Genomic DNA, 20272 nt, shown 5'->3' on the forward strand with positions numbered 1-20272 from the left:
CCTCAGCAAAGTTTTAGTTTTACTTTTCGACTTAGTTTTGATTCTTTCTGCTTATGAGAGGTTTGTCACTGCAGAGTGAGCTTTCTGTCCAAATTCTCTTAAATGTCGAGACACTGTATGACAAGAAAACGTTTAGAGCTGAACTGGCGAGCAATCCCTGCTGTAGTGTTGAGATTCTCCGCATTATCCTGTTCTCTCTTGCATTTGTCTTTCATAGACAAACAGGCTTATTGATGGATTTAAATGAGTTTGTGGCGTTGTAAACACGCAACATTCTATAAACCACAGATTTGGAATGACCAACTTCTCACGCTATGGCTGAAAGGGTTATCCTTTGGCCTTTATCTGGACAACCTTCTGCTGGAGGGTTTCAGCCACTTTAGAATGGCTCACCATCTTGCAAAGTCAGTGAAAACTGGAAAGTTAGGCTGCCAGTTAAATAGGGTTTGTCAGATAATTAAAGAAATTGGCACCTGTTGCCAGATTAACACCAGTAACTGGGAGGTTTCTGAAAGTGTTCTCTAATTTTTAACAGTGGTCTTTTTCAAATCTAATTTAAGTTGTTTGTTCTGTGCTTCAAAATATATGTAACTCAAGAAATATGCTTAAAATACTGCTCTGATTTCCTCAGCTTATATACAATATATACAATTGTACAAAGGTGTACAAAGCACCTATCCTATTCTAATAGTAGCAATATTGCACCTATTAATACATCAAGAATGTCAGCATGAATTTTGCCACTTTAATAAATACTTTGCCTCTTATGCCTCTATCACTAGGCAGTTAGGCTTTAAATCTGCAGTTTTAAATCAAGTCATGGTTACAGCAGCATCAGTGTCTGAAATAGTTTTTGTTCAGTAGCTTTCATCCATAATCAAAATACATTATATGGTATATCAGTCATGTGAAGTAGGATAAGACTTGTAAGCAATGGATACATAGCCATACTTGTTAAACCTAAGGTTAAAATTCCTATCATATACTGCATATACATCATATATGCATATTCATATAATGCATAGTACTGCATTATCAGAACTGTGTATATATTACACACACTACTGTGAAATATTTTATAGGTTCAGCAGTGCATTTATATACAACTTATTCAAATCCTGTATTCATTAAGAAATGTCATATGTGACAATTTTCAGCTAATCCATTAACGTTTATGTTATGTGAAGATACTTTATTTCAGAGGACAATCCTCAAGAAAAAACACAATCAATGCTGCTAAGATATTTGGTGACATTCCATTTTATTACATTCACTCTGTGTTCCGGTGTAATTTTATTTGTGAAAAAATCAACCCAAAATCACAAAACATTGTCTTCTTTTATAGATGTGGGTTTAAAAGGGACCTTTTCATCCAACATTCTCTGTGGCTGGATCTTTACATTTTACCAGCTGCTCCATCCGAGTTTTCTGGAAAGGCATCATGCAGTCTTTAAACTCCTGAACCTGTGTCTTGCATTTCCTCCAGTCTTTATGCTCTGCCATGCACTCCTGAATTGCATAATGTAGTGTAGAACAGCCTGACCTAGAGATCAACTGATCTACCAGATCATTTTCCTCCTCAGGTCTGCTCCGCTCATGGGACAAGGGTGAAGAATGGGATGTCATTCTGCTTTAAATCTGGATTAGGAACAGGAGAGCAAAATGTTGATATAATAAGAGGTGCAAAATATTCGCTTTAAAATTGTTAAACTTGACAAACTTTTCAGTAGTGGCTTGTAGAAAAGTTCAACATAAAAAAATAACAAAACATTAACATTTTTCCTTGATAATATAACAAGAAATATTACAAGTATTTTCTTATAATGTTTTACATTTCAATATATTATTATTGTATTTTCCACAGAAAGAGCAAAGTTTAAAAAAAATGCCACAAAACAGATTATAATGCATTACAAAATCATAATTTATATGCAATAAGGTTGCAGAATATATATATATCACAAATAAGAATATCACAAGGGCTTGCAAATGATTTCACTTCAAAAATTACAGAAAAGTAAAACTGATGAAAGTGAGACAGCTAGCAGAGTACACACTGGATATACAGCTGTTGTGGGTATTTGTGAGTGAGTGTGTGCACTCTGGTGACATAAGCAAGAAAATCAACAAATTGCCATGATCTGCTCATGGCAAACAAGCCTGAAAAGAGAAGTGAACAAGAGATGTTCAGTAAATCAAAAGGAAGCAGCATTTTAATTAAATGGCTATATTCCCTCGTTTCTGAACCTAAGAAACAATCTATTGCATCAAGTGTTGAGAGCTCCACACCATTTCCTGCAAGCACTGCAAGCATTGTAGAGGGCATAACCCAGTTTCTAGCAAAGTATACAATGCACAATTATTGGGCAACTATTAGCATGCAGAATAAATATAGTTATTTATAGAAGCAAATAATCGTGACTAGAATAGCTATAATACTAAGCCTCTTGATAAGTCACATGTTTGCGGCAGATTAGTTACGCAAACACCACCACCAAAAACAACAACAACAAAAACAACAACAATAATAATGTGACGTAACAATGGTGAAGCTTTGCTATGCAGCACCACTAATTAGAATTTCATTAGAATACCACAAACTCAATTCGTTAACACGAGCATTTTTATGTCACAAGCAAAGAATCATCTATTTACTGTCCGAGTGATTTAAAGCATCCTATTCCACTTATTTGTGGCTTTTAGGGAGCACTGCCATAACTAATGTTGTCATCAATGTGGACTTAGATTTGCTTATTTTAGTCCCCTTTAGCTAGTTTATTAAAAACGGATGCTTGCGACAAATCTACTTTTCATTATCGAGACTGTTCTGCATGGCACTAAAATACAAAATGGAGAGTGCGGATAAAGTAAATGGTGCACACGCATTAGGGCTTTGTAACCTCAGATCTCCTCAGTATCTCCACATTAAACTACATCCTTATTTTATTTTCGTGCACAGCAAATCATTTATTTTTATTACATTTATCATTTATTATTAGCTAAAACCGTCTATAGAAATGGATTTACAATGAATTCGTGGTGTCATAAGCTAAAAAATAAAATCGAATGCACGCAAAGGGACAATTTTATTGACACAAAGCGTATCAGATCGAAACCCCTGATTTGTTTTGGGGTTTGCGTTTGTGTTACGTGACTGATTTGACCTAAATTTATTCTGCAGCAGTACAATGACCCCAAACATAGTCATTATCATTAATCACGACGATTCGTTTTCACTCTGAACACTATATATATACAATACAGGATACAATATAAGTTCAAATGAATGTTAATTTACCTCTGGTTCAAGTTTAATCACATTGCTTTGCATCTGCTGGGGGTACAGTTTTGAGGTTGCACAGGAACCTCGTGACACTGCCTGTGACGTGACCATCCATTCTTGCGCATGCCTACATTCTGCTCGACCACAAGTATCATTTCTTAAAAATTACTGCTTATTTGTGGCAGTATTTTTTATGTTTTTTTGCTTATAATAAGCTATTTTTGTGATAACACAAAACAGTGAGACTTTTTTCCAAAACGTAGCGGAAAAAAAATTACAGTAGAATCTTTATTACAACGTCAGTGCGCGTTTAGTGGCATCTGGAGATCAAAATTATGAAATGCAGCTTCAAGTGTCTCATACAGCAAGGTTAAAGTTGGTACCAATATGAAAAAACTGTGCATTCCAATACTTTGAAAACGTAATAAATAAATAAATTAAATAAATAAATTAATTAATTAAAATAAAATTTAAAATTAAATTAAATTAAATTAAATTAAATTAACCCCGTGACCCGAGGTAGTTCGGATAAGCGGTAGAAGATGAAGATGAAGATGAAGAAATTAAATTAAATTAAATTAAATTAATAATAATAATGAAGCCACCCAGAGACTGTCATGCCTTCTTTTGAACCAATGTTGTGTCAGTCAGCTGTATGGTCTGGACTTTATCAGCAATCAGGTCTGCGCCGAACTCAGAGTTTACGATGACCCATTAGTTCCTCATTAGGGATAGATATATAGTATTTTAAATTTTGAATTAATATTTTTTTAATTAATTTTAAACAGTATATATTCATTTATCCTTATTTCTTCTTCTTCTTCTTCTTCTTCTTCTTCTATATTTATTTCTTTTTCTCTCTCTTTTGTTTCCATACTTCTGTAAAGCTGCTTTTACAATGGGAAATTTTTAAAAGCACTATACAAATAAATTGAATTGAATTAATAATAATAATAATAATAATAATAATAATAATAATAATAATAAATAGACACTACCATTAGGAAATGCCATGAACTGGCATACTTGCTCTGCAACAGTGTTAAGTAGGTTGTATTTGTCAAACTACCATCCACATGATTGCACAAGTAGGGGCTTTTGTCAGTCAGTGGAAAGGTGTCAGCATTGGCCCTCTACAGCAGCAATGTGTGTTAGAACACTTCCCACACAGCCTTTGGGCACCCATGATAGGCACCATCTATAATTATAAATATGTATAGCATATTTTTCATAATAAAAAATTGTCAGCTCCCTTTGTCCATCCATTCCTCTTTCTTCCTCAGTCACATGTATGCTATTATTATCCCCAACCTTACACACAATAACAGTGACAGTGATCTGGGAAAAGCACAAGCAAAATTTGAGGTCCAGGGAAATGAGAAATGCCCTTTGCCAATGATAAGGTAAGATGCCTTAGGTCTTTTCACTGCATGGGTGGTTTCTTCCACAGCCACAGAATTTCTTATAGATTGATTCATCAGGGGGGCACGGTGGCTTAGTGGTTAGCACGTTCGCCTCACACCTCCAGGGTCGGGGATCGATTCCCGCCTCCACCTTGGGTGTGTGGAGTTTGCATGTTCTCCCCGTGCCTCGGGGGTTTCCTCCGGGTACTCCGGTTTCCTCCCCCGGTCCAAAGACATGCATGGTAGGTTGATTGGCATCTCTGGAAAATTGTCCCTAGTGTGTGATTGCGTGAGTGAATGAGAGAGTGTGTGTGTGCCCTGCGATGGGTTGGCACTCCATCCAGGGTGTATCCTGCCTTGATGCCCGATGATGCCTGAGATAGGCACAGGCTCCCTGTGACCCGAGGTAGTTCGGATAAGCGATAGAAAATGAATGAATGAAAGGTCCAGCATTGCCAACAGCAAAGGACTGGCAGAAAGGTATACTCTAGGTATACTCATCTACTACCTGGAAAATTAGGGCCAAAAAGCCATACCTTTGATATGGAAACAAGGCTAAATGTCTCAAATATGGAGTTGGATTTGTGGTGTCCTCAATTGGATTTGTTAGGTCCTCTGAGAAATACAGGCAGATACTTACCCATTATGCAAAGCCAGCAGAGACGTGACTGATTTGACCTAAATTTATTCTGCAGCAGCACAATGACCCCAAACATACAGTCATTATCATTAAGAACTATCATCACCTATCATCGGTGTAGAGAAGAAACAAGAGTCCTGGAAGTGATGGTTTGGCCCTCGCAAACATCATCTAATCTGTCTGTAGCCAGCTTATTTAGTTCATCAATTAGCTAAGAACAATCCTAGTGGCTGAGTGTATTTTTAAACCACCACTGTCTAAATTGCAATAAAAATGTATAAATAAAACAAATACAATGTGCACTGATGCTTCCAAAAATAAAGGCAACATCACAAAACCACACCTATACAGTCTTTATTTAAAATCATAATCTACAAATATGTAAGGAGTGTGCAACCTACAGCTGCATGGGAAACAAATATGCTATGAAACTCATTTTAAACCAACATTTAAATGCAGAATAAACACATATTTCAGTTATTCTCTATCCCACTCTGAATAACAATTATTTTAGGAGAATGGCTTTCATCATCCAATCACTAAAAATGTACTTTTAGATCAATTGCCTGGATGAGAGAAAAATAGACTTGAGATTTGTAACAGGTATCTGAAGGTCTAAAGAAAAATGTAAAGACTAAAAAGAGTACTTTTGCCCTGCATATAAACGAATAAGAGTATAAATATTCAATTTCTAAATCACTCAATTGTTAACACAAATGTCTCAAAAAAAATATAATAATAATAATAACGTAAAAAAATAAGGTTAATCAAATATTTTCCATTCCTGCCTAAGCAGCAGGACATGTTAAACGAAGAAAAGAAAGGGAAAGATGGTTGGATGAAAATGGTATTTATTAAAATACTGAATCATATGCCATTTGTACAACATCTTGGTTGGCTTTTTTTTTTAATTAAGATACATTTAAACTTATGTACCACTTAATAATAACACAATCACTCCCATTTTCTAAAGAGCCCACTGCATTGTCTGTCCTACATGGAATCACTGGTTAACCAAAAGAATGAGATCTTTGAAATGTGACATAATACAGATAAAACAGTCTTGTCCGTTGATTAGACCTGATTGAAAATCAAAATATTCACAGTAAAATATCAATTATCTCACCATCTTAAATATTCTGTTATGCTACCAGAGGCAGGATTGGACATCACATTGTGCCACATAGGCAGGTCTCCATAGCCTGAAGCTCCTGAAGCTCCTGACAAAGAGGGTCACAGTGGAGGGAGAGGATGTGCTTGGCTAAAGGTATCACAGAAAGAGCAGATGGACCATCTCCTCTGTAAGATTGAAAGCAATTATTAATGCGATGTATTATATCTCCTTTGGGAAAAAGCACTGACTGTTCCAGTGGCTTCTGCTATTACTTTGTGAATTGCCCTGACCCTAGCAAAATCATTGTATGTCGTTTAGTTAACACCCTTGGACACATCAAAAACACTACCCTTTCATGTAGTTTGTGGCTGATAACTATTCCTCTAGCTGAAACACAGAGAAAGATATGGCCAAAAATTTGGAGAAGCCCCCCTTATGGACGAAAAGTCCCGAGGTGTCCAGAAGGGTTAACTGCTTAAAATAAATGCCTTTGTAGAGGTATAATACTTTTATAGCCACAGTTTGCCATTAGAAATTAGAATTTAATCCAAACTACAAAACAGAAATTTACATGTCTTACCCATTGAAATGCAGCTGGGCAAGTTTAAACTGCTGTCTTCCAAGCTCCACACTGTCCTTCCCATACATGGAACAAATAGCAGCAGTACTACTTTTTAAATGCACTGCAGCCTGCCTCCAAAACCCTGCAGAGTATAAAATAATTTGATATTCCTGTGCGTTTATTGATTACAGTGAATCATTGTGCCTCATTATTAAAATTACTTTATTTCTCATGACCTAAAAGCCACTGTACCTGTTAAATGAGCAACCTTTCAGATGCTAAAGTTTATTTTAAAAAAAATGTAAAAGATGCCTTAAGCTGTTCTCACCCATGGTGGCATATGCTCGGGCCATTGCATCAGATAGTTCACCATGCAGAGGGTGCGTCTTCATTAAGATATTGTCAGCCACACTGGATGCTTTCTCCAAGATACGTAGGGCACCATCTCAGTCAGAAAAAAAATAAACACTACATTAATATATGTATTTATATAAACTGAGGCATGCAATGTTTTTATGCAATGTTTTCAATGTTTTTACACAATCACCCCAAAATAAACTAGATACATAGTTAACAAACTTTTTTGTTGGATTGACAGTCTAAAAGTTTCTTTTAAGAAAGAAAGAAGGAAAGAAAGAAAAATAAATAGATGACAGACAAAAATTGTGAGTCTCAGTTATAGCTACATTGACAGAGCAAGAGAAGGAGAAGAGGGGTGTCATGTTTTGCAAACAGAGATTTGACAGATGGAGTCTGAATCATAATCGTTCAAAGCCAGAATATGTGATGCAAGTATTTCAGTTGAATGATGTCCAAATGGTGACACCTGTGGTTAAATTCTACATTCCACAAACATGATATTTTTTGTCCACAGTTTCAACATCTAACATCTGATTGCTTATAAAAGTCATAGCACCCCTCTTCTCAAGCCCTCATTCATGATCGTAACACAGTCTGTGCTATGCATGCACCATTAATGAGCAGAACACAATATCAAGCAAACATAATAAAAATGCAGTTCTGTTGACCCCTTGATAAAAAATTATAAGGTTTATTCTAGTGCCCTCACTGACTCACTTATTTCATGGTTATCCATGAGTTCTAATGCTTGCTCCAAGCGGTGCTGTAGCATTTGAATTCTTCTCTGCAACTCTGTATTTAAGATTTGGTGATCACAAGACAACCGTGAACACACATGAACATCCAGAGTCATCTGAAAAGACAAGTATAATCTTAAATGATCCTTAATTGATCTGAAATCCACACAAGGGATAGACATATTCTCATTGTTCACTTGATTTGGAACACTTTTACACATCAAAGGTCACATCACTGATCAGTATGAATAAAACATGTGATCTCTGTGACTTCGGGTGGGCTGGTCTAAGTATTTAAGAAACTGCTGATCTGATTATGACTCTTCTGTGGGTAGAAATGCCTTGTTGATAAGATCTGTTGATAGATTGGTACAAGCTGTCAGGAAAGACATTGCAACTCAAACAATCTTGGTGAACAGAAAATCATCTTAGCGTACATAAAATCCATCTTGAGATGGCTGGGCTACAAGAGAAGAACACATTGGGTTTCAGTCATGTCAGCCAAGAAGAGGAATCATGGGTACAGGTTCATTGAAACTGGACAGTTTAAGCTTGGGATTTTTTTTTACCAGGCTTCAGCTGTCTGGTTTTGCTGAGTCTGTGCCCTCATATTTCTAATCTTGTCTGACAGGCATGGAACCTGATGTGATCTGTTGTAGCCCATCCACCTCAATGTTTGGTGGGTTTGTGAAGAGTGTTTGAGTTACTATAAACTTCCTGTCAGCTCAATCACGTCTGATCATTCTGGTACCTTATCAACAAGGTGTGATTGGATAACTGTATAAATGAGCAGGTGCACTGATGTTCCCATTAAAGAGACCAATGAGTATATGTACCAATTTTCAATATAAACATTTTTTTTTTTAATTATTTTTTTCCAAAAAATCTGAAGTCTGAGGGTATTATGATTATGATTATTATTTTTTTTTTTTCAACAACAATAATAATAATAATAATAACCTGTTGTTGCAATAGTACAGAGTGTTAATGAGTGACATGATTTAGCTAAATCATCGATCAAGAGGAACTTGCTATTTTACCTTAAGAAGGCTTCCACATTTTTCACATTTAAGACCATTAAAGGTTAATGGTAATCTGCTGCTTTTATCAGCTAGCTCCAGCTCACAAGCCTCACATTTACAGTGGAAGAAGTACTGCCTCAGCAGCAGGTGCTGGCGCTTCTCAACATCCATCCTGCTACTGTGAGGACCTGGCAGAGGGAAGTAAGATAATCAGCTTCAGACAATCTAGCCATGATTTACATTTACATAGATGAAGAGTGGAGATAACAATAAAGGAACAATTTAGGGCTGTAGCTATTGAATATTTTAGTAATCGAGTATTCTACCGAAAATTTCATCGATTAATCGAGTGATCTGATCAAATGTATTTTTGCTTAATTAACAGGCAAATTTAAACATACAAGAGAAAATAAGACGGGTCTCTTAAAATGAACAACTAATTGGTTTCCTTTTTTAGAAAAAAATCAAGCATTGCGTTAGTTCAGGCAGGCCACGACGTCAAGCATGCATCAGCTGATAATCAGCTGTTCATGACACGCACCAAAGTTATGACATCCATATTATCCGACCCTTTAAATTCCCATTTATTGAGCCGCTTTCTAGCGCATCCCTGCTGCCACGATTTAAACTCCCTCCTCCAACCCCGAATCCACCTAGCCGGAACCCGTTGTTTGTGTACCGGTTTACGTTATAATTCTCCATCATGTATTCGTTTTTTTTCTTCTCTCTCTATTTATTTATTTTTCAAAACATGCAAGTGAGCATATTTAATATTATGCATGATTAATGGTTCTGCTGTTATACGGGGGGTCTATTTTATTTTCTAGTTGCTGCTCTCCCTGCTCTGTCCTTGCATGCGCACGGACGGGCGCATGGATTTTTGCCCAGAACAGAACCATACCGCCAACACTAACTGTATGTGTATCATCTAATAAATCCTCATTTGACAAAGTGGTCCTGACTGAAATTAACTTTTATTTTTTAAATGCATAGTATGAAATGCATACAACAATATTTTCTATCAAAAATAAACATTTAGATATTACCCATTGTTTCTCTGTCTGTACTTGTACTGTGAACAATGACAAAAAGCTGACTGAGAAGAATTAAGTACATTTAAGTGTCAAACATTCTGGGTTTCAAATTAATTTTTTTAAGTATCAAAACTATGGAATACATTAAAACAAACAAACAAATAAATAAATAAATAATAATAGGGGGGGGCACGGTGGCTTAGTGGTTAGCACGTTCGCCTCACACCTCCAGGGTCAGGGTTCGATTCCCACCTCCACCTTGTGTGTGTGGAGTTTGCATGTTCTCCCTGTGCCTCGGGGGTTTCCTCCGGGTACTCCGGTTTCCTCCCCCGGTCCAAAGACATGCATGGTAGGTTGATTGGCATCTCTGGAAAATTGTCCCTAGTGTGTGATTGTGTGAGTGAATGAGAGTGTGTGTGTGTGTGCCCTGTGATGGGTTGGCACTCCATCCAGGGTGTATCCTGCCTTGATGCCCGATGACGCCTGAGAAAGCGCCGAGGCACAGGCTCCCCGTGACCCGAGGTAGTTCGGATAAGCGGTAGAAGATGAATGAATGAATGAATAATAATAATACAAAAATACTGCCTTTAAGTCATGCAACTTAACTTTCAGAACTAAAAGATTCAAAATCTACAGCTCAGACATAACATAAGCCTTTACTGTCTTCTTGGAATGCTTTGTGGTAATTAAGAGGCAAAAAACATGGACAGGAACTTGGACCTAGAGTCCATGCATGGTTTCACACAGAGTGCTTTAAGTAAATATATATTAATCAGAATATAAAAGTCTCTCTCTCTCTCTCAACGTGTGTGCGCTTTAAATGTCTCAAGAACTGAGGCTTGCCCTGCGCTTTGAAGCAATGTTTCCTTTGGACATTTTCTGTCGTTTTCTCCTGTTTGTTTCTTCACTTTGCTCATTGACATTTATCGCGCCCTTCCATTTTGCAGCCCGCACTAGTTTTTTTTAAACTAGCAATGCTTTTATTCCGGTCTGGTAACTGCAGTGGATTAAAAATTGCAGACTGGCTGGGAGATGCTCGCAGGGAAGGAACCGTATGTTGCCAAAGAAAGATGTGATAAAAATTTGCATTAATCCTGCCAAGTAGTTGTACAAGAGGCACAACCTTTTTGAGCGAAGGAGAAACCCACTACAGTTGCTATGGAAGAGACAAGAAAAAGCATGAACAAAGAACACACCAGAGCAGTGAAAGCAGAGAAACCTAGTGATATCCCATAACTGTAAATGTGCTGAAGACATTCAAAATCTCAAAACTTGTATTCTTATTTTGTGCTACTTATTTTGCACTACTGTTCTCTAATTTTGAACTCTGTTTTCCGGTTTTCCAATGGTAAATTAATACAGGTCGTACAGCAAGGGATTATGGAAATGTATTTTATAAGTTAATATTTAACCTTGCATATTAATATAAATACATAGCCTTACATATTACAAACATCCAACTGTATTACCCACACACACTCCCTAATCATCCACTTATTTATAATCAGAAATGTATAAAAAATTAGAGTGAATTGTCACCCACTCTATATTTACTCAGTGTATTTCCTTTCTGTGGGTTTTTTAGGGGACAGCTTATATTTGTGCAGTCGATCAGTGACAAACAGTTAAAACCTAACAATAACCTGATAAAAGACCTACCCCAACATTAGTCAAGTTGAAGGAATGTCTGATAAGAATTGATTACCCTCTAATTATCTCTCATATTCTTCACATGCCTGGGTCATGGGGTATGGTGACTAGACATAAAAGAAAAGCCATATTTTACAGAAAACCATCTAAGCTCAATTAAATCATGCCAAAACATATGGCAAAATGTTTTAGAATTGGATTAGACCAGTTTCAAAAGGTATAATAGTTCAATGATTCCAAAAGATATGTTTAGTGGAAACAAAAGCACATCACCAAAACATCACCATTCACATGGAGAAGCATGGTGGTTATAGCTTCATGCTTTACAGCTACTTTTATAGGTGGAGGGATTCATGAATAGCTAAAAAAAATCCTTGATGATGATGACTTATGAATGTATTCAAATTAACAAAGGAATGGCCTAAACAAAAGATGATAATGGTTTTTGAATCTAACACTTAAATTGATCTGTAATGTGACCTGAAGAGGCCTGTGCACAGGGGATGCCATTACAATTGGATGGATGTACAATTTTTTGAAAGAAAGTATGGGTAACATTGTGAAGACCTGCAATCACAAAATTGATTGGCCATTTTGCACTGGGCAATATTTTCATACAATATTGATACTATACAGGATGTCACAAAAGATTCTATACATAGTTAATGTATCTTCCAAAATTATTAATACTTTGTTAATAATATAAATATTTCATTCAGATAGACAATATGAGACGGATAAGGACATTTCTGCAACACAAAAAAAACTTTGGGACGTATATGGATTCTGTAAAGCTGCATTTTGATATTGTCCACTGTTAAAAGTGATGTATACAGTTGTGCTCAAAGGGTTGCATACGCTGAAAGAAATTGTTAAACATTGCCATGTATTTGGAAAATATGACTGATAATGCAAAATAATCTTTTCTTTTATAGTGGTCACGTGAAGTCATTAATTATCACAGTTGTTTGACACATTTTAAAAACCTAATGATAACTGAAATCACATAACAACCCTTATCAAAAGTTTACATATCCTTGAATATGTTTGGCCACATTATACACACACACAAGTTGACACACAGAGGTTTAAACGGCTATTAAAGGGAAGTTTCCACACCTGTGACTCATTGTAATTGTAACTAGTCAGTGTGTTTCTCACCTCGTGAGGTGATGCACTGACTTGGCTGGATACTGTACCATGGGGAAGATAAAATAATTGCCAATGGACCTGCATAATAAGGTAGTTGAACATTACAAAGCAGGATAAAAAAGATCTAAACACTTGAAAATGCCACTCAGTACTGTTCAAACTCTGATAAAAGGTGGAAAATAGGAGGTTTCTTTGATACAGTCAGGTAGACCAAGAAAGATTTGTTCAGGACGCAAAGAAAAACCCACCAACAACATTGAGAGAAATACATGCTGCTCTGGAAAAAAGTGGTGTTGTTTCAAGGAGCACAATAAAAACATGAACACAAATGACCTGCATGGTCGAGGTGCCAGGAGAAAGCAGTTACTGCGTCTATGCCATGCCACCGTCAGTACACTAGACAGCACCTAGACAACCCTCAACAGCTTCTGGAGCAGTGTCATTTGGAGTGATGAGACCAAAACTGAACTTTATAGTCACAGCCATAAAAGATATGTTTGAAGAGGAGACAACAAGGCCTACAGTGAAAAATACACCATCCCCACTGTCAAAATGGTGGTGGATCTCTTATGTTTTGGGGCTGTGTGTGCTCCAGTGCCACATGGAAGTTAGTAAAAATTGATGGCAAGATGAATGCAGCAGGTTATCAGAAAATACTGACAGAAAATTTGCATCATATAACAATCCAAGCTGCGCATGTGATGCTCTTGGATGTTCCAACATCACAATGGTTCGAAGCACAAGGCAAGGCAGAAAAAGGTGAAGGTTCTGGAGTAGCCATCACAGTGTAATGACCTCAATATTATTGAGCCACTTTAGGGAGCTCTCAAATGTGCAGTTTATGCAAGACAACCAAAATGTTTACAGGACGAACGGGTAGCTATAAAACCTGGGAGAATTAAGGACCTCCTGCACAATTATTACAAAAGACAGCATGCCATAATTGATGCTAAAGGGGCAATAAACAATATTAAGAATATAAAGGTATGCAAACTTTTGAACAGGGAGTATTTAATTATTTTATTTTAGTTATGTTTTGTTTGATGACGATTGTTCCATTCTGTTATGCCTTACACATTAACTTGAGTCCTTTAAGAAATAAAATAAAATGTTTTGCCTTCCCACTCATGTTTTCTTTAAAAAAGTGGTAGACATCTTGTAGTATGCAAACCTTTGAGCACAACTGTAAATAAAACATTGAGTTTTGTACAGACTGTTATCATTTTCGTCTTTGAATTTAAACTTTAGTTTCTCAATCTACTGTCACAATATATTTTAACCAACCAACTAAAGATATTTTCCATGATAATTATCTATACAAAATTATATCTTAGGGCTGGGCAATAAAACGATAACGATATGTATCGCGGTAGACGTGATCGATATCAATAAAAAATGTGTTCGATAAAACGTTCAATATTTTTTATTCTTCGTCGGAAGAAAACAGAGGTTGCGAAGCAAGTTTGGTTGCATTAACAAAGATACAAAGATGCATTAACCTAGCAACGTAGGGAGTGACACGCTAACAGCCAATCATGTAACAGTATCAAGTTTAGTTGCGCCATATCGTTGTCTCGTGCTGGTGCTGGATTCCTCTTCAGTAACCGGCGACTGATAAGCAGAAAATGAGCAGCAGCGAGCGAGGAAATTGTAAATAAAAGAGGAAGTATCAGCTTGCCAGTATGGCAGTTTTTTGGATAGTATAAGTCTGACCGTAATCAGACCAATGTCGTCTGCAAATTATGCAAGACCGTCGTCCCCACCAAGACTGGTAATACCACAAACTTGATTTACCGCCTTAGCCGTGCTCACCCTTTGGAGCACAGCCGTATCACACACACACACATATAAACACAAATACACACAATCTTAAAGCAATGGTGTCCAGACCAGAAGCATCCCTGATCTCTATGTTTATATTAAACACTTTGCACTATTTTATTACACTTTATTAAGCATTTCTTACATTTTCTTTCATTTTGCACCTTAAATGTTAAGAGATAATTGTTAAGTGTTTATTGTGACTTTAGACTTATGTTTACATTTTAATTATTTGAGTTTTCCTGGTTGTTGAAATTTCTGTCTTAATAACTGAGGGGATTATGATCAGAGGAAGGTTAAGTTTAAAATAAAAATGTTTAAATGTAATATTTTTCTCCTGGTCCTTATTTTAAATGGGTCATAAAAAATATCAATAATTATCGATATCGACCGATATGAAACACTGATATCGTGATACAGTTTTCAGCCATGTCGCCCTGCGCTATGATATCTACATATATATTAGCCAATACCAACCAATAAAAAGATTCAGAAAACTTCTTACCGTAACAGTGCAACAGCTCCTGGCCTGCAGAAATGTCTCTGCATGCTCGAACTGTGACTGTAACTCCTGAAGCAAAATGCACTGGATTGCTAGAGCCAGATGAACTGAGGCCCACACCAAAAGATATGCTCGTGTTAGGCTTACAAGAGTGGTTAAGCAGACTGAGGACAGGGAAAATTGCAGTGGCAATGCGGAATTCTTTAATGGATTGCACTGGTAGGCTGGTATCCTCTAGAAGAGAAGAAAATGGCCCAGAGAATTAATGTAATGTTAAAATACATCAGCCACTCAAAGGAGTCCATAATTTTGCTTGGTTTTACACTTGCCAGTTGGTACAGTTCAGAAATATAATTTATAGAATAGAATAAACAGAATTTATGTATCTAATCATTTTGATAAGATCAAGGTTTGTTCAATATTCATTGCTCTACCTACAGTATCTGTCAAGTGAATGGATTAAACTGAATAGAGTGCTAAGAATTCAGTCTGCAAAAGTAATTACAATGAGCACATGAGCATGTTTTCTTTTACATCATGTAGACAGCATGTGTGCATTGCTTATCTAGAGGAGAGATGGTATCAATATACACTACAGGTTGACAGCACTATGGGAAGGAATGGTTTGAGGAACATGACAGATGACATGACAAAAAAAAAAAAAAATGACTTGGCTTCCAAATTTCCCAGATTTCAATCAGATCAAGCATTTGTTGAAGGTGATGGACAGGTTCAATCCATAGAGGTTCTGCTTTGAAATCCACAATATATACACAGAGCTGGAAAGTTTAAGTAAACCTTTTAGCTCCGTGTTTTTTGGTGAGAGTGCTACTGTATGCTCATACTAAATAGCGATAACTCATTCTAGCAATAACTTTTCTGCACAGAGGAGCCTACTTCTTGTAGAACTCCAAAGAAAGAGAATGCTAAACTTTTTGTCACCATCACAACTTTGTGTAATTTCCATTATTACAAGGTTTGTCCCTTCACAAAGAGTCAAAAAACATCAAGAGTGCTGTTGAATGGGTGGCATTTATTCCAGACAGTTTGTGCTTCCAGTTCCTATGCTTTCTGGCTGAAGTTTTGGTCACTTTTGAATGCTGGCGGTGTTTTCACTCAAGTGGTAGCATGAGGCGGAGTCTACAACCCACACAAGTGGCTCAGGTAGTGCAGCTCATCCAGGATGGCACATCAGTGCGAGCTGTGGCAAGAAGGTTTGCTGTGTCTGTCAGCGTAGTGTCCAGAGCATGGAGGCGCTACCAGGAGACAGGCCAGTACATCAGGAGGAGGCCGTTGGAGGGCAACAACCCAGCAGCAGGACCGCTACCTCCGCCTTTGTGCAAGGAGGAACAAGAGGAGCACTGCCAGAGCCCTGCAAAATTACCTCCAGCAGGCCACAAATGTGCATGTGTCTGCGCAAACGGTCAGAAACAGACTCCATAAGGGTGGTATGAGGGCCCGACGTCCACAGGTGGGGGTTGTGCATACAGCCCAACACCGGGCAGGACGTTTGGCATTTGCCAGATAACACAAAGATTGGCAAATTCGCCACTGGTGCCCTGAGAGCTTCAGAAATGAAAGAAGGTTCACACTGAGCACGTGACAGACTTGACAGAGTCTGGAGACGCCGTGGAGAACGTTCTGCTGCCTGCAGCATCCTCCAGCATGACCGGTTTGGCAGTGGGTCAGTAATGGTGTGGGGTGGCATTTCTTTGGAGGGCCGCACAGCCCTCCATGTGCTCGCCTGAGGTAGCCTGACTGCCATTAGGTACCGAGATGAGATCCTCAGACCCCTTGTGAGACCATATGCCAGTGCGGTTGGCCCTGGGTTCCTCCTAATGCAAGACAATGCTAGACCTCATGTGGCTGGAGTGTGTCAGCAGTTCCTGCAAGACGAAGGCATTGATGCTATGGACTGGCCCGCCCATTCCCCAGACCTGAATCCAATTGAGCACATCTGGGACATCATGTCTTGCTCCATCCACCAACGCCACGTTGCACCACAGACTGTCCAGGAGTTGGCGGATGCTTTAGTCCAAGTCTGGGAGGAGATCCCTCAGGAGACCATCTGCCACCTCATCAGGAGCATGCCCAGGCATTGTAGGGAGGTCATACAGGCACGTGGAGGCCACACACACTACTGAGCCTCATTTTGACATGTTTTAAGGACATTACAGTTGGATCAGCCTTTAGTGTGTTTTTTTAAATTTTGAGTGTGACTCCAAATCCAGACCTCCATGGGTTAATATATTTGATTTTCATTGATAATTTTAGTGTGATTTTGTTGTCAGCACATTCAACTATGTAAAGAACAAAGTATTTAATAAGACTATTTCATTCATTCACATCTAGGATGTGTTGCTTAAGTGGTCCCTTTATTTTTTTGTACGTGTGTGTGTATATATATATATACACATACATACATACATACACACATGTACACACACACACACACACACACACACACAATACATTATATATTAATTAAAAATTGCAGAATGATTGGCAAGGTAATTAATATATAATCACTGATAAAAATTAATGAATACCATTGCAATACACCGACCAGGCATAACATTATGACCACCTTCCTAATTATGACTCCACTAGACCCCCAAGGTGAGCTGTGGTATCTGGCACCAAAATGTTAGCAGCAGATCCTTTAAGTCCTGTAAGTTGTGAGGTGGAGCCTCCATGGATCGGACTTGTTTGTTCAGCACATCCCAAGCCGTGATCCCAAGATGCTTGATTGGATTGAGATCTGGGGAATTTGGAGGCCAATTAAAAACCTCAAACTCATTATTGTGCTCCTCAAACCATTCCTGCACCATTTTTGCTTTGTGGCAGGGTGCATTATCCTGCTGAAGCCATCAGGGAATACTGTTTTCATGAAAGGGTGTACATGGTCTGCAACAATGCTTAGTTAGTTAGGTGGTACATGTCGAAGTAACATCCACATGGATGGCAGGACCCAAGGTTTCCCAGCAGAACGTTGCCCAAAGCATCACACTGCCTCTACGGGCTTGCCTTCTTTCCATAATGCATCCTGTTGCCATGTGTTCCCCAGGGGAGCGAAGCACAAACACCTGGCTGTAAAAGAAATGTAAAAGAAAACGTAATTCTTCAAACCATGCCACCTTCTTCTATTGCACTGTGGTCCAGTTCTGATGCTCTCCTGCTCATTGTTGGCACTTTCGGTAGTGCACAGGGGTCAGCAAGGGCACCTTGACTGGTCTGCAGATATGCAGCCCCATATGCAACAAACTACTATGCACTTTGTATGTTGGCACCTTTTCATCAAAACCAGCATTAACGTCTTCAAATTTGAGCTACAGTAGCTAATCTGTTGGATCAGACCACATGTGCCAGCCTTTGCTCCCCACATGCATCAGTGAGCCTTTGCTGCCCATGACCCTGATGCCGGATCACCACTGTTGCTTCCTTGGACCACTTTTGATGGATACTGACCACTGCAGGCTTGGAACACCCCACAAGAGCTTCAGTTTTCAAGATGCTCTGACCCAGTCATCTAGCCATCACAATTTGGCTCGTCAAACTCACTTGAAACAAATCAACTTTGAGGACAAAATGTTCACCTCTCAGTGGTCATAACTTTATGCCTGATCGGTACATAATATCATGTAGGAACTAAGAACAATAATAATAATATTGTAATGTTGTGAAATATTGCCTCACCTTTGCCTTTGATTGCAGTCACAGCCTGTGCATTACATCTTAGTTGCATCATGTGTCTCAGAGCTGTAGCTCCTAGCAGTCTCTTCTCAGACCCATAGCAAATACTCCCTTCCTGATCATGGGTTGGTGGCGCTTCAAGTGAAAGTCTCTGAATGAGTGCAGCCATTGTGAAAGATAACAGGAAGCGCAGGTTAGGGTTATGTTTCCCTACCTGCGGTAATAGACTATAGATGCCCAGGTATGACTTTCCATGGTAACAGCTTGAATGATTAGAACTCTGAGAGCACTTAGACGTTTGAGATCCATTCAGTTCTAACACCAAGCCCAAACTCTCAGATGTTTCATCTGTGGTACAAAGCTGGTCATTTACAGAATTCTCCTTACTGCTGACAAAGTTTGCTTTTGGCACTTCATAAACCAAGTTAAAACAACTCTCTCTTGCCCGCCGAACCTCGTTTATCCCTGCTTTTAGGGCCACTCTTAGAGCCAAATGCGCAAACACCCCAAAAGCCAGTAGCTCAGAACCAATTGAACACTCCCAGCAGTGGTACTGATTCCATGCCTTTGTTTCACAGCTCTGTCCACAGTACTGGGCATAGCTACAACCCCGACAAGGTACAGCATTTAAATTTTCACACAAACAGTGATGGCAGTGTTGGGGTCCTGATGTAATTATATTGGCTTTGCCACTCATCTTGTCCTGCCCATTGACTGGTATAACAACAAAGCTGAAGGCCTCATCTTCAATCACTACTTCCCCTGTAGTCTTTTTCTCAGTGGCCAGCAGGTGCCGTCCCTTTTCAGGAGTAAAGTGAACAGATACAGCAGATGACACACTGGTATTACTATCCTTGTCATTTGTTTGTAGTGTCTGATGGTTAGAAGGAGATGCTTTCATATATTCCTGCATTTTAACCAGGCGTGTACACTGTGCCCGTCTGTCCACCAGTTTGCTCTGCAGCTGACATGGGTAACCTTCATCAAAGGCCCTCTGGATGTCCTCCAGGCATTTCTTTATAAATAAACACATAAAAAATATTAACTTATGCATACAGTGCTTAATAACATATGAACAATTATAAAAAATTCAAACTTATCTTAACAAGGAAAAGATACTCACAGTGTAGAGATCAAGATGAAACAAAGCAGCTGAACGATTTGCATAGCATAAAGACACCTGTTCTGTATTCTTTTCAGCATGACACACACCCTGTGAAAAATAATAAATACAGACATTCCATTAATTGCATTCAGACCTAAGCATTTTAAGATGCCTATATAATCATTGAAACTAAA

General features: G+C 38.3%; 2 protein-coding genes across 3 annotated transcripts in view; both read right to left on the bottom strand.

Moving 5' to 3' along the window:
- Positions 1-1244: 1244 nt before the first annotated feature.
- On the bottom strand, positions 1245-3432 carry LOC132863263 (cytochrome c oxidase assembly factor 4 homolog, mitochondrial). The gene is made up of 2 exons (XM_060895986.1): positions 3299-3432; positions 1245-1638 (listed from the first exon to the last, which is right to left on the bottom strand). The coding sequence occupies exon 2, from the start codon at positions 1624-1626 to the stop codon at positions 1369-1371; it is 258 nt and encodes an 85-aa protein (XP_060751969.1). The 5' UTR covers positions 1627-1638; positions 3299-3432; the 3' UTR covers positions 1245-1368.
- Positions 3433-6160: 2728 nt separating this feature from the next.
- Positions 6161-20272, bottom strand: part of smyd4 (SET and MYND domain containing 4) — a 35798-nt gene continuing 21686 nt past the window's right edge. Inside the window, exons 3-10 of one of the 2 annotated variants that reach the window (XM_060895576.1) lie at positions 20097-20186; positions 18977-19988; positions 15284-15514; positions 9140-9309; positions 8080-8215; positions 7331-7447; positions 7021-7144; positions 6161-6625 (exon numbers count right to left, since the gene is read on the bottom strand). In XM_060895576.1, the coding sequence (XP_060751559.1) occupies positions 6496-6625; positions 7021-7144; positions 7331-7447; positions 8080-8215; positions 9140-9309; positions 15284-15514; positions 18977-19988; positions 20097-20186 (2010 nt within the window). In that variant the 3' untranslated portion in view covers positions 6161-6495. The remainder of the gene's footprint in view (positions 6626-7020; positions 7145-7330; positions 7448-8079; positions 8216-9139; positions 9310-15283; positions 15515-18976; positions 19989-20096; positions 20187-20272) is intronic. The other variant, XM_060895577.1, reaches the window with a different exon arrangement.

This window comes from Tachysurus vachellii, chromosome 20 (assembly GCF_030014155.1).
Source record: "Tachysurus vachellii isolate PV-2020 chromosome 20, HZAU_Pvac_v1, whole genome shotgun sequence".
In the NCBI taxonomy this organism is placed as follows: Eukaryota; Metazoa; Chordata; class Actinopteri; order Siluriformes; family Bagridae; genus Tachysurus; species Tachysurus vachellii.

Bases quoted from the DNA above. Each gene is read 5' to 3' on its own strand.
- LOC132863263 (XM_060895986.1), bottom strand. From the start codon at position 1,626: ATGACATCCCATTCTTCACCCTTGTCCCATGAGCGGAGCAGACCTGAG.